The sequence below is a fragment of the Haliotis asinina genome, chromosome 10 (genome assembly GCF_037392515.1).
Source record: "Haliotis asinina isolate JCU_RB_2024 chromosome 10, JCU_Hal_asi_v2, whole genome shotgun sequence".
NCBI classification, from domain to species: Eukaryota; Metazoa; Mollusca; class Gastropoda; order Lepetellida; family Haliotidae; genus Haliotis; species Haliotis asinina.
In genome coordinates, this window is record NC_090289.1 from 35,922,356 (window position 1) to 35,937,531 (window position 15,176).

The 15,176-nt window shown below is 39.9% G+C and overlaps 2 protein-coding genes across 3 annotated transcripts in view; one reads left to right on the forward strand and one right to left on the reverse strand.

Annotated features, from left to right (window-relative positions):
• The window catches only part of LOC137299023 (chitinase-3-like protein 1), a 35,194-nt gene extending 21,936 nt beyond the window's left edge, over positions 1–13,258 (forward strand). For both annotated transcript variants that reach the window (XM_067831496.1, XM_067831495.1), the window contains exons 2-8: positions 3,342–3,412; positions 4,689–5,125; positions 6,490–6,614; positions 7,183–7,306; positions 7,614–7,802; positions 9,028–9,147; positions 9,768–13,258. In XM_067831496.1, the coding sequence (XP_067687597.1) occupies positions 3,352–3,412; positions 4,689–5,125; positions 6,490–6,614; positions 7,183–7,306; positions 7,614–7,802; positions 9,028–9,147; positions 9,768–10,055 (1,344 nt within the window). In that variant the 5' untranslated portion in view covers positions 3,342–3,351 and the 3' untranslated portion in view covers positions 10,056–13,258. The remainder of the gene's footprint in view (positions 1–3,341; positions 3,413–4,688; positions 5,126–6,489; positions 6,615–7,182; positions 7,307–7,613; positions 7,803–9,027; positions 9,148–9,767) is intronic.
• LOC137297648 (mannose-1-phosphate guanyltransferase alpha-A-like) overlaps positions 1–15,176 on the reverse strand; it is a 510,132-nt gene that overhangs the window by 383,926 nt on the left and 111,030 nt on the right. The gene's annotated exons all lie outside the window — the stretch shown is intronic.

Here is a 15,176-nt window from a genome sequence, read left to right on the forward strand (position 1 = left end):
GTTTGTCACACAAAAAAATGTTGAGTCGAGCATGTAAACGGTTTCATAGTCGCACTCTATATCAGTTTCGCACATGTCGTTATTGAGTAAGTGAGTTTACTGAATGGGACGGGCCTGTTACAAGAATCCGTTTTCAGGCGTGTCACCATACACAGTTTTATTGCGTAGATAATATCTCATTGCTCAGAATCTGTGCAAACAGTAAGATAAAACATACTCCACGGAGTCTATGTTTATTCTTATATTTGCTCATCCCTGAAGGCCGCACTCGAGCAATGACTCGCCTAACTCTCCAGATACATAAATATATATCTAGTGTAACATTCTTAAATTTGAAGTGTTTTCATAGCCTGTTTCATTTTTGTCAGAGCACGTTGTAATGTATAGCGCCAGTTTAACTGTAAAGAGTGACAATGTTTTGAAATAAGAGAACATGTGTTATGACAGTTAATGCACTGGCACACTTTGGGTTCAGTTAGAGCACACCTAACTCTTCTGTAAAGAGGAAGTTTAGCCCTGTATCCGAGTCAGATCACACCATGTTGTGTCATAGCGGTTTTATCCTCGTGTTCGAGAAAGCTTAGGTAAAACTTAAATGTGTGTAACCACAGTGGCTAATTAAGGGTCCATGATAAAGTGACATTTTAACTAACGGGTTGGATCCGGATCTGGCAAACCATGTGTTACAAGGGAAACAAATCAGATAGCCTGGCGAATAGTCATCTGTCAGGTCGCCATGTGACTGTTCCCCATCCAATCAACATGCCATCGTATCACAACTGAGTAGATCGATGCTCATGATTTTGATCACTTGGTTGTCTTATCCTAACTTGATTATTTACAGACCACCGCCATATAGCTGTAATTAGTGGTCAGTGCGGCATCAAAGATCAAACCGATCAACCCAACCAATTCAAATAACAATTGTATTAATCCCTCACCACAGTTAAGTTTTCAACACGTTCGCTTCATCACGGTTGATAATGACAAGAACGAAAGAGGTACCTCTCCCGACCCCATTAAATGTATACACACACAAATACTCGTCAGCATGGTTCTCAGAGATATCGCGTGTACGTGTTGGACATTCAGAACACTAAGGTATCAGCGTTATTACCATAAACACGCTTTTTAGGTTAAGTACGACAGATGACAGAGCAAGTCCGGTTAATGACTCATTTAATATCTCTATCTCATGAGGCTTGACAGGGTTATCGTGACGCTATGTCAAGCACGTACACGAGAATGACCCTCGCCTTGATAGCCATTTATTTTTTATTTTTGGGGTAGTGCGTGGGTCTGACCTGAAACATATTCAGTCATTGTGTTCCTTATTATTGGCATGTTTCTTTTACAAATTTTCAGTTCTTATTTATCATTTTTGCGAATAGCCGCAACATTGCTGATGCAGCGTTAAGCAAAATTTACTCACTCACTCATGCACTCACTCTTGTTATCTCTTTGATATCTGTTCACACTGCTCGGGGAAGTTATCGATGTATGTTGTATACCTGTATGTTAAAGACGCATTGTCTCATGTGTTGTTCCTGTAATAGGTGTAAAGCGAGTGACTGAGTTTAGTCTTACGCCACACTCAGCAATATTCCAGCTATATGGCGACGGTCTGTAAATAATCGAGTCTGGACCAGACAATAAAGTGATCAACAGCATGAGCATCGATCTGCACAACTGGGAACCGATGACATGTGTCAACCAAGTCAGCGAGCCTAACCACCCTATCCCGTTAGTTGCCTCTGACGACAAGCATAGTCGCCTTTTATGGCAAGTATGGGTTGCTGAAGGCCTATTCTACCCCGGACCTTCAATACGTGTAAAGGGTATGAGGTCTGAGTGTAAATAAAGTTCAGTCCAGTCACTTGTATTGCAGGAAGAGGCCCTAACATGTCCATTTCTTGACGATAAGTGACAGTGAACAATAACATTTAATTAAGTCCCCGTTTCTGTTGAAAATGGAACTGAACTCTTTAATATCCAAAGTACAAATACCGATCGCAAATCCAAACCCTGGTTTTCATCTTTTGCCGAAAACTAATCCCAAATTGGTTGTTGCATGTCCCTGTGAGATTTTTAGAGATTTTATGAACGTTATGTACAAGGTCGCACAAGCCAAGGAGGGCAGAAAGACGGTTTGTCTCGTGTCACGCAAAGTCAAGTTTAGCTATGTACATGTATATAGATTTAACTATCTCGATCTTACACATATGCCTCGTAATGAATTAATATACTGGTTATGCAGACTGTATAGAGAAGTCGGCGAGAGAAAAATGTCACTCACATGGGAGTTTTTTCATGATGAGTGGACTGGAATGATTGAAACTTTTTTACCGTAGAACTGGTTGTAAAGCAAAGGCCGTTTCTACGTTCAAACTAAATACACAAAACTAGTACATTTAATGAAAGTTTCTACGTCATGTTTGATGAAAAACATATCTTAAAGTATAAAGTGAAATGTTTCTTGGGCACCGGCGCGTTTCTTTTAATTGTGTGCGTGACAATTTTATTGCCGTTTGAAAAAAATAATTTTGACTTGGCCCCGTCCCGATCATGCATTTGTCCTCTACAAGAATGAGTGTCTGTAAGAACGAATGTTACTGACCGCATTAACACGTGCCAAACTTCCCAAGCTGTATTTCTGAGTGAAAAAAAAATATATAAATGCGTTCCCCCCGCGTCACTTTTTTCTATCAAAAAATTAAAAAAAGAGTCCCACCGCCCTCGTCACTTTTGAAAAAATGTGCCCGGCTAAGATCAATCAGCCAAACCAACTTAGTAATTAATTTAGCGCATGTTTCCAGTCCACGAACGTCTACTTACTATTTCGTTATAATCTTATGCGTGTTTCTTATGCAAATTGGTTACTGTATGATACAATGTTGGATTCAGCTGAGACAGAGTAACAAAGGCATCGGTTAATCTTAACATCAAATCTGTGGAACCTATTCAAGCGTAACCGTGACTAACATCGTGGCAATGGGGAGGTGAGGTCATAACATGCACAAACATAACTATACTGACGTTGCACAGCTAGGTTGCACGGCTAGGTATGTAATCGTACAGCAATCACAAGATAAACTCGTGTTGTGGAGGTAGTATGTTAGATGCAGATTGACTTAAAACACGGAGAGGGTGATGTTTAGGAATGTAGATATTGAATTTCCCTTATATGGGCCGTGAGAAAATTCGCTGAACCACTCAGGTGTGTTTATATACAGCTGTCTCCTTCTTTCGTTGTGATATTGTTTTGGTTGAACTCTGTTTTGGTTGAACCCTATAGCTCGTTCTTCTGTACACGTCTACATGTTCATCTGTGTTTGTTTCAGAACGAGGCTAATGGGTACCTGGATACACGGAGTGGCGGTGCTGCTGATGGTGGCGGTGACGTGTGTGCAAGGTAGGATCTAGTGTCTCAGGTTGAAATTAAACTGCAAACTTTCTTTTCAATGGTCCCATAATGACGGTCTATTTATTACATATTACAAATGGTGTACTGCTTGTACATTCTTACGTACATGGGTGTTATCCAGAAAACATCTTGCCTTTATGGTTACAAATCAGGTACAGATATTTACTACTACAACTGCAACAGCCTACTACTACTGCTACTGCTGCTGCTGCTACTACTACATACTGTATATCTACAACAAACAACCACGTTTTCTGTTAAACAATAAAGGAGTTCTTCTATAGTTAAATCGGAGAAACATATTGCAGGTCTATTGGACTGCAAGCCTCGATACAATTACAACGCAACTGGGCACAATGCTACGTATCTATTGACACTGACAATCAAAATGAATATTATTTAACTATATGACTATGTGTTTAGATACTTCATACTTTAGTTTCTATTATATACAGTAAACTTAAACAAATCAGAAGAAAAGTGTATAACTGTAAAGTTTGAACATACATTGAATGGTTACGTGCACATTTTAGACATCTTTGGTAAGTGTTGAACAATCTAGACGCTTTTTTCTGCCATCAGCATCAGAAGAATATGAGGCACTCGAAATAAATAGTCAATACATACACGATATTGTCCAGTATTTTCAAATGCCTTAGATTGTGTCATATTATTTACTATAGTTAATCTGTCGTGGGATGAAACTAGACATATCAAACATTGTTTCTTTTGAGTGTTTTACAGCATAAAGAACGATTCCTCAGTGATGTCGGGGCGGTGTGGTAGCCTAGTTGTTAAAGCGTTCGCTCGTCCCACCGACACCCGTGAAGGTCCCGGGGTAGAATAGGCCTTCAGCAACCCATGCTTGCCATAAACGGCGACTCAGCTTGTCGTAAGAGGCGACTAACGGGATCGGGTGGTCAGGCTCGCTGACTTGGTTGACTTGGCATGTCATCGGTTCCCAAGTGCGCAGATCGATGCTCATGTTGTTGATCACTGGATTGTCTGGTCCAGACTCGATTATTTACAGACCGCCGCCATATAGCTGTAATATTGTTGAGTGCGGCGTAAAACTAAACTCACTCACTCACTCGTCCCACCGAGTACCCGGGCTCGATTACTCACATGGGTACAATATTTGAAGCTTATTTCTGGTGTCAACCGCCGTGACATTGCTTGAATATTGCTAAAGCCGGCGTAAAATCACACTCACTCACTCACTCACTCACTCACTCAAAGTTGTTCATTCTATGTTGTTCAACAGGCAACGAGTACGTCAGTGTGTGTTACTACACGGGATGGTCAGCTGGTGCCAACAAGAACATCCGCCTCCCGGTCGAGAACATCGACCCAGGAATATGCACCCATCTTGTTTATGCATTTGCAAATCTGGACAAGTACTCCATGAAGCTCGTTGCAGATGTACCGAAAGTTGAAGACCCTGTGGGTGGAAATGGACGCTACACACATTTTAACAATCTGAAAAAAAGAAACTCGAACTTAAGAACGCTGTTGTCCGTGGGAGGGCAAAACGAAGTTGCCTCAAATAACTTTGCACGCATGGCAAGCAAGACTCAGTGGATTACCAAGTTTGCAAAATCTTCCGCGGAGTTTTTGCGGAAACGAGGCTTTGATGGCCTTGACATTGACTGGGAATACCCTAACGCCACAACCAAGAATTTCTATGTGAACCTTTTACAGGTAGCTTGTTTGTAGTTGAAATGTTTCGTCCACTTGTCCTGGTGGAATTGCATGCATACTCTTGAAAATGAGTTGAAAACCTGAACTTTCAATTTGGACAGGAAGTATAAGCGTTAATATTTTTTTTAAAAACAGACATCCTATGAACCACCATTTCTCTTCATTACCACCCCTAAACACAACGCATCTGATGCACATGCAAGACACAGTAGCCCCGTACCTGTGCATGGGGTATCATACTTGATATTTGACGGTTTTCAAGAACGTCGATAATCACTGAAGACCATTCATTTTGACAGTCATCTTTCATCACACAGTCGTTAGTGGTGGTTTCCACACATTTTTGTTTGAAAATGAAAATTGTACACATGCAAATTTCACGTCATGTATAAATTATCTTTCAAGAGCGATTACTATACAAACTACCATGATCTAACTAACATTCATTATTTTCACATCAACATTGACCGTCTGACTCAATGTTTTCAGTCGTAAATTAATGAAGTTCACTTTGGGTTTTGAGGAGTATAGAAAAACTGATTAGACGCATACGATTTAAAACTACTTTCTGAGTGTTCTCGAGAAAGGTTCCGGTTGCGATTACCCGAACGTAAGACTCGTAGAGGTGCCAGTGGATGAACTTTGGATTTGGAGGAACGTATGAGTAAGGTTAGTTTTACGCCGCACTCAAGAATGTTCCAGCTATATGGCGGCGGTTTGTAGATAATCAAATATTAAATCTGGACCAAACAATCCAGTGATCAACAGCATAAGCATCGATCTACGCAACTGGGAACCGATGACACAAGCCTGACCACCCGAGTTGCTGAGGATTATTTGTAACGTGGATCTGCAGGGGTTGAGAAAGATGGGTTCAGCAAAGTGTTCTTAAGAAGGATTCGACTTATAGTTTATTTGTTGCTCGTGTGTAGTTTAATAATTCCATTATGTCTTCTATCCTCATACTTCAGACACACCAACATGTATCTTCAAACACGGACGTTTTAAGTGCATCGCTGGTCTGATTCAAACATGATACACAGCCTTAAGAGCATGAGAGACCCATAAACATTCTACAACCACTTCCGGGTGTCCCTAGCCGTGATACTGCTGGAATATTGATAAAAGTGGCGTTAAACTAAACTCACTCAGTTATATTTGTATCCTTTAGATGGGACTGAGACACATGGGAGACCAACACATTTTTCAGGAATTCTAGCATGTCCAGGGAAGCATTACATGTTGTAAACCACTGCGGCAAAATGATTATTGTATGGTTATGTTTGAGAAGAAAATGCGTTTTCTATTAAAAATTCCGCTTCTTGACTTAAGTACTTTACTTATACCTACACTCATCTTCTAAGGGCATCAGAGAGGAGTTCGACCGTGAGGCGGAGGCGACAGGTCGTCGCCGGCTGTTGCTGACGGTGGCCGTGGCGGGAGGCGAGGAGAGGCTTCTGGCCGGCTATGACATAAGAAGGATTACAACGTAAGACAATCAGTTTTATTTAAAATTTAAAAAGGTGTATCGGATTACACAGGTGCTTGAAGCATATTGGGGTATACAACGTGAGAGAGTTTGAGACTGGAGTTCTGATTTTTACATGACAATCTTCGTCTCACACCTCTTGATTGGCAGAGTCTGCAGTACATCAATGTGGCGTCGAAGAACTTTCTCATCCTCCATATTCACCTGACCTTTCCCCCAAGCGACTTTCACCTATTTCCAAAATTGGAGGAACATCTTCGTGGAAAACGCTATGCCGCTAATGGCGGCTGTACTCGTATGTAAACCCCAGTGTGCTTCAAGGAACTGTAACAGTTGCTTTCGAACTAGTTGATCCATTTTAGTAAAATGGCTAGAATTGCCTATGAAGAACACTGCCCAACAACACTCTTAAGATTAGTCGGTGTCACCAGTCTAGAAATTGTGTGGACTTTGAACTTTTTGACCAGTCAAGTGGTAGAACTTTCATAAGATTATGATTATCGCTGCTGTTTATTGGAAATATATGAAACACATTTTGAATTCTGGTGATTTTGTTTTGTTTATGTAGATACGTGGACTACATCTTTCTGATGGCGTATGATTTCTTTGGATCCTGGAGTGAAGTGGCTGGATTCAACAGCCCGCTTAAAGAAAGACAAAGCAATCCAAAATTTTCCAAGCTCTACAACGTTGTAAGTATATTCTTCATGTTTGTCTCATTATTTAGCGTCATAATCAGCAATCTTCCATATACGAAGCGACAGACTATAAGATCGAGTCTAGACCAGACAATCCAGTGACTGACATCATGAGCATTGATCCACACAGGTGGGTTACTGTGATATCAAGCAAGTCAACAAGCCTGACATTAATCGCCCCTTACATGCATGGGTTGCTGAAGACCAGTTTTATCCCGATGTGACACACTGAGCCGACTTTGCGTTACGAATATTCCTCCAGTCAGCATGGATATCGTGTAACTCTAGATCGTCGTTGCAGGACCATGCTGTCCACGTGTTGCTGAACAATGGGGCTGACAGGCGGAAGGTGGTGGTGGGGATGACAGGAGCCGGTGCCAGCTTCATCCTCAACGACACCAACGACCACTCCGTAGGCGCTGCCGTCATCAAAGGGTCCAAACCAATCGGTAGCCTGTTTGCCCAACCAGCGAGGCTCATCTACCCCGAGGTACGTAAAGGCAGGCAGTGGGCGTAGGACTGGGTTTGGCTGTCGTGGGAGTGTAATCAGGCTTTTTGAGTGAGTGAGTGAGGTGAGTGAGGTGAGTGAGGTGAGTGAGTGAGTGAGTGTTGCACTGCATTCAGTAATATGTCACGTATTTAGCGGCGGCCTATAAATAATCGAAGCTGGACCAGACATACCAGTGGTCAACAGCATGAGCATCAGTCTACGTGGATGGTGATCAACCTTTAGTTGCCTCTTGTAACAGGCATGGATTACTGAAGATAAATTTTTACCCAAATCTTCACAGGTTCGAACATTTTAAAGTACGCCCTCCCGATTACTGGTTACTGTGGATGTTTTTGCGTGAGTGTTGATATGCATATATGGTAGTGAGGTGTTGAAAATCAAGACTTGATCAATGAGTTAATGGATGGATTTGGTTGGTCTTGAGGTTTACATGCTTTATTGTACGTACGTGTTCATGTTGACGTTTTTCTCAGTGTTTTCTGATATCTGTACATGATGATATATTTTGATGACTTTGGAAAAAAGAGTTGATTATTGTTAATTAAATTGTTGTTTGTTTTCGCATGGCTATGGATATATCTGGATTAACCAGTCTGTTTGTGATGAATGAAGTGTTTACAAATCATTGTTAAATGAATTTTCTCAAATTTGGACTTCCACTTTAAATAATAGCTCTAGGTCGTCGTTGCAGGACCATAGAGAATATAAATTCATATTTGAATCAGAAAGGTACCTAGATCTATATATCATATTACAAAATAAGGTAGTTACACCAAATTTAGATACAATGTCTTGCCTGAACGATATAATGGAGGTAGGTGGCAATCAATTGGACCTGGTGTACGTTTTTGTCCCATTTGAGGATGAGTATTATTTCACTATTATATATCACATTTACAATAATTTGGGAACAACTTTGCTTCCGGAAAACTTTCGGAAATTCCCTTTTATCGAAAAAAATATTTAAAAAAATCAAAAGTCTGTTATGTGCATCTTAAGAGAATCGAATGAAGCGCGTACAGTAGTACATTCACCATGCCTATATAAAAAGAAATAATATAATTGAAAAATATTTTGCACCCTTCAATTACATATGTGCTACTACAAGAATAAAGGTCAAACACCAGACAAAATGACAACATGTTTTAATCCATTGCCTTGACAATTTGGTGCTGTTATCTGAATGTTCTTCATTGCATTCAAGATATGCTTGAACTTGAACGTGCAGTGGAAAAGGGAATGGGATGAGGAACAAGAAGTCCCCTTCGCTTACTTCGAGGAACACTGGGTCGGGTATGATGACAGGGAGAGTATACGATTAAAGGTAAGGCATTATTAGTGGTCAGCAGGAACTGTACTAGCTGTTAAATAAAAACGACAGCACTAAATCAAACTCTAATATTTGGTTTAATTTACCTTTAATTACATTACACTATCTTACCTTACTAACTTTCTATAACATTCAACCTCTGTCAAACAATCTGCTACCCAACTGGCACAGTCAGTCACTAACTAACAATCTCAAGGCGTGCTGCCTAATCAACGTATCGAAACGAACTAACTACAACTTAACTCCAATTCCCGCACGTGGCGAAAATGCATGCCTTTTTCATGCTCGAGCGCTCCGCGAAGTAAGGTGTTTTCAGTTGTTTTTCGCGAACTGTTTGCAAGTACACAAACTGAAACGGAATACACTGTCTGATAAACAGTACGATGAGTCCTATGAATAAACCATGACGAACAATACATTTGTGTGGACAATCCTTTTGTCCAATTGGTTCTATGGCAATATTTTCACTTTGAAATAGACCCGAACTGCGATGGCACCTGGGTGCGATTCCCACACGGGTACAATGTGTGAAACCCATTTCCGGTGTCCCTCGCCGTGATATTACAAAAAGAATATTGTTAAAAGCGGCGTAAAACTATATTTACTCTTTACAGGCGAAGTACATCATTGATCAACAGCTAGGAGGCGCGATGTTCTGGGAGCTGAGTTTTGACGACCCCATGGGTAAATACTGTGACCAAGGCAAATTTCCACTTCTCACCGTCATCAAGGAAACGCTTGGACTTGAATCTGGGGAAACGCCTCTCACCAACAACGTTGATCCGAATATTAAGCTTATGACCAAGGTCGGCTCAGGGGCGATAACTCTGTATGGAAATGAACGTTATATCATAAGTGCTGTACTTTGTGTGTGTGTCTGTCGGTTGTTTATGAACATGTGATTATTCTGTCTGTTTTTGTTAAGTTTTGTTTGAGTGATTTGTGATTTCATACTACAAGACATTACATGATATGTAAATGTGTTCACAATGTTTATAAAATGGAAATATGTGATGGAAAACAGCGCATAGGGATGAAGACTCGAAATGAAAATTCTTGTCACCCGCGATACATGTAGTTAGATCAGTAAGTTATCCTAACAATCGAAATATTGCAGAATATTTGCGTTTCGATACTAACTCCAATGACGATAATCGCAAATAACAGGGTAGCAAAGTCTAGTATGTACTGTTTGAAACAGGTGCACCGGATTCTTTCAGTTTGCTTTAATCTGCCATCCTATGATAGATTAGTAACATGAAAAAAATCGTGTTTTCTCTCACTTTTGGATTTTGGATTTTATATTAATTCGGTGTCATGCATGGCAGATTAACTAAAATATTATGAAAGAATCGTGTGTTCATATAATTCTTTTGAATTTACATATCGACGTTTTAAACAGCCGCGGACCGAAACTCGAATTGAGAGTACTTTTCGGAGAATATGTAGATCAAAAGGGAAATAAACCGTACCGTTGATCACTGGATTGTCTGATCCAGACTGGACTGTTTACCGACCGCCACCGTATAGCTGAGACTATGCTGTGTGCAGCGTTAAAGGGAGAATGTGACATTGTATTGTTAATGAACTTTTAGTCTACGATGGACATTATAAAAAGTATCATCAACAGATCACATTTACATAATCTAGGCATTTGCATGACAACCGTAGTTGTTAAAACTATTTTGTAATCAAGTTTTACAAGAAAAACTGCGTGTCACGTCGCAGAAATAGACATGTGTTTTGAAGAAGTGACCGTAACACTTCCTGTTACAAAAGACATTGACCCCACAGAATAGTCAACGGCGACCCTGCAAATAGATATGGCTATAACTGCAGTAGGGACGAACAGACTCACTGTTGCAATAATTCATCTATTATCACACTGTCACAGTATTTAATATAGCTTTCAGTATGTATGAAATTGATTATCATTTTATCTTCGAATACACTTATTCCTGTCCTTGCTCAGTATCATATGTCTATGTTGGCTCGTGTTTCCTATGAACTCATCGCTCATCTTTCCGTATGTGATATCTCAACTTAATGGGGCGTTGGGGCAGCCTAATGATTGAAACGTTCGCTTGTGACACCGATGAGTCGGGGTTCGATTGCCCACAAGGGCATAATGTGTTAAGCCAATTTCTGGTGTCCCCCGTCATGATATTGCTGGAATATTGCTAAGAGCGGCGTAAAACCATTTTCACTCAACTTGGTGACAACCGTCTAATCCATGACATACCTACATTTACAGCAGCCTCTGTAGATGTAAGCAAACAGTACGTATTCAGCTTAGTGTCTGCTGATACGCCAATAGTGCCAGCTCTGCATGCTGTGTGTGCAGGATACTGGAATACCGTTTTGTTATGTGCTATTAGCAAAAGGTTCTCAGCCACAAAGTAGGACCCGATTTCTAATCGTGAAAATGCTTAAACGTGCCTGCTGGAAAGTGGTTTGGTATGAATAAGATATGGTCATATCACACCATGTCATTAGTCCCTAAACTATGCCTTTGGTATTCGGTGCTACCTTGAAATTGGTTCCATTTGTGTAAATGGACTAACCTTGGGTTTTGTGTTCTTGGAACTGATATCAACATTCACTGGATGATGTCATGCGTATGTTACACGTTCATTGATATCATTCAGTCATTGGCAATATATGTAATCTGTTCAGTGCACCTACCTTAACCGCTTTACGTATCTCGATTCGAGCTCAAAGTGAGAGGAACGCCATAAGTGAGACATTTACCATTTTGTTTAAACACATTAGCAGTAGTATTGTGTTGACAAAAACAGGTACGTAATTGGGTCGAATCCGGAGTCGAAGCAACAGTCATATGTAGCTGGCTGATCCAAGGGACACAACTCTGCACAGTGTGAATAGACTGTTTAAACATTCCACAGAGAATATTCTTTCTTATACACTTAGTCCCTGGGGCTGATGACTTTGATGATAGCGGCCATACTATCCGACGTCATCATAGCTACACGTCTAATTCATATGATTTCTGACATACATGTAAGTGAAAAATAATTTCTTGGGCAGTGCCTGAGTAAATATATCTGTTGCCACGAGGTGTTCTTGCCAGGTTGTACCTCAACCTGTGGAAACTCGGAGTAAAACCCAACTCACTAACGCACTCACTTATCCTGTTTCATATGTCGCTGGAAATTGCACTCATTCCATTACGAAGCACAAACACGTACTTATGCTACTTAAAGTGTCCGTTGCAAGAATACATATAATACCCATCAAAAGATTAGGCTCAAGTAAAGCACTCACTGTATGTTATGTATATATATTTGGTTACATCGAAGATGAATTTCTCCACTAATTTGGGGGAACCAACTGCAAACTTTATGCACATGAATTGCACGAGTATCATGCATCAAACTGATGAAAAACGTGCAAATATCCTGCATGTGAACAGCGGCGTTTTGGTGTAAAGTTTTGTTGAAAATTCTCCAATTGTTTTTATCATTTCTTGGACTCATGACAATAATCTTTTCAACGTTCAGTTTGTTTTACAATACACCAGTTCACTCTGTAAACAGTACCTTTAAATAGTATGGAAGGTTTTGCAACATTTAGTTTAGAATAAGTGCCTAAAGTAAGTGGTTATATTTACACTAGTGAGTCTAAACGTTTGATGGGTACTATATATTTCATGTTTAGTTACTATTTCAAAAGTCTGGCAAACGTGGCTCTGTAAAGAGAAAACGTATGTCTCCTTACAAGTGAATACTTTCTTGATGTGACTGAGAACGTTCTTTTTGATTTTATATGTACATTCATGCTATGAATAAAGTCCCGCTTCCGTTCTTTATACAAATTTCATGTCGGGTATAAAGCACAGAGGACGATACTTTAGTACTGTTCCTTACAGACATCCCATGATGCTTTGCAGCCCTGGCCCCATAGCTATAATAATTCCTTGTATATTGCTTAGAATCTGTTGAGGTCAAATACCGTACCATGTAGTGTGTGTTCGATTTTGTGTAATTTATTGATTTTGTTTTCTGTTATTTTTGTTTGCATACTTGGGAACTGACATTGTTGTGATCTGTCATGTCATTTTATATCAATAAAGCATCTTCATATTTTTGATGTTTTACTTTTCTGTTATCCATACTCAGTATGACTATCTTGGTCGATGACGTGTTTGCCGGGAGAGCGAAAGGCCGGCGGTTCGATCCTCAGTCGCATGAGACCAAAATGTGTTGATGGTATTTGTTTACTTTGCTTTGCGCTGGCATCAAGGTGTTAAAATAAATACTGATTGTTTTTGTCTTATTACGAGGACACGCGCATGTGAAATGGCATGGGTTTGTAAGTGTTGTGATATATACTCCCCATAGACTTACTAGTATAAATGTAGCCATTGTTTTAAGTCAAAGTTTCTAAACTAGATTTTGCAAAATATTCCGTACTGTTTAAATGCACTGTTTACACATGAACTCATGCATTGTAAAACAGATTCATAACGTTGAAAATTGTTTTTGCCATGAGTTCAATAAATGATGAAAGTCAGTGAAAATTGGTCAATTCTGAACAAAACCTTACACCAAAACGGAGCTGTTCGCATGCATGATATTTGCACATGCTTTTCAGCAATGTGATGCATGATCCCCATGCAGTTCATCTACATAAGGTTTGTAGCTTGCTTCCCTAAGTAAGTGGAACAACTAATCTTCGATGCAATCACATATTATACATAACATATAAGGAGAGCTTTGAGTGAGTCTAAACTTTTGACGAGTAGTATAAGGCTGCGTAAACAAAATAAAAAGTTTCACGGGCACATTTGTGTCAAACTTGACGAAGGCGGTAGGACTTTCTCTTTTAATTTTTTGATAGAAGAAAACAGACGCGGGAGGAATACATTACTATATTTTTCAAAAATACAGCTTGGAAAGTATGAAAGCACGTGTTCATGATTCAATCACACTCGTTCTTACAGACACTCATTGTTATAGTGGACAAATGGCAATAGATAACTGTTACGCCCACAAATAAAAGTGACGAGGTGATGCCCGAGAAACATTTCACTTTTTTATTTAGCTTATGTAATTTCACTTACCTCATTACGTACGAAAGCCTCTCTGCACAGCTAGTTAAACAGATACAAACATGCACTGTCGCCTCCATCGCAGGATCGTGTACCAATACTGTGACATAATAGTGAACGGACGTAGTTAATTATTATAATGTCATCTTACGTCTTAAAACTTACAGATTTTCAACGAATGACCGATCCCACGCCTGTTTTACAAACCAACATAACAAAAGAAAAATGTGCCCTACAGAATTTGTGTGAGTGTGCGTGCGTGAGTGACTCCGTATGTATATGCATGTCATTGTGTGTATGAATGTGCGAGAGCGTGTGTGTACGTGGCACGACACGGTAATGTGCACAATCAATAATAGGTCTGTGATTTGTTACCTTAGAGGTTACTTTTACCCAAACTTTCTCTTACCACGAATACGTGTTGTCAACACTGACGTTCAGCTATCTGTTAATATAATTTCACGACTATTTTGGTGGATAATCAACCCGGTTATTTTCTAGTTTTCACAGTTTAGGTAATATTAAATTTAATTCATCATTCCTCCTTTCGGGTGTAGATCTATGTAAATTTAAAATTCGTAAATCAAGCAACTTAATTTCTCTGGCCTAACATAATTGCACAGGTTATCACAGTTTTATCGATAGCTGGTTGCTGGAGTGTGAGTAAATCCACGTTTAGCCATGCATGTGTGTCGTCTACTGCAAATCATCAACACGTTCTATACAGCAAACATCCTGGTCCCAATTAACGATTACGAGAGGTACAGACCCTGTTGTCATGTCTCTTATGATCTCTGAATTCATTATACAAACTCTTCTTTGCCGTTAAAAATGACATCACAAAAAGTCACATGTCGCATTAGTGTTTTTCTCCTGGTGCACGTTGAGTCGCTGAGAGTGTTCAATCTGAGAAACATGTCTACGGGCTTCACCGAGGAAGTTCACGTACGAC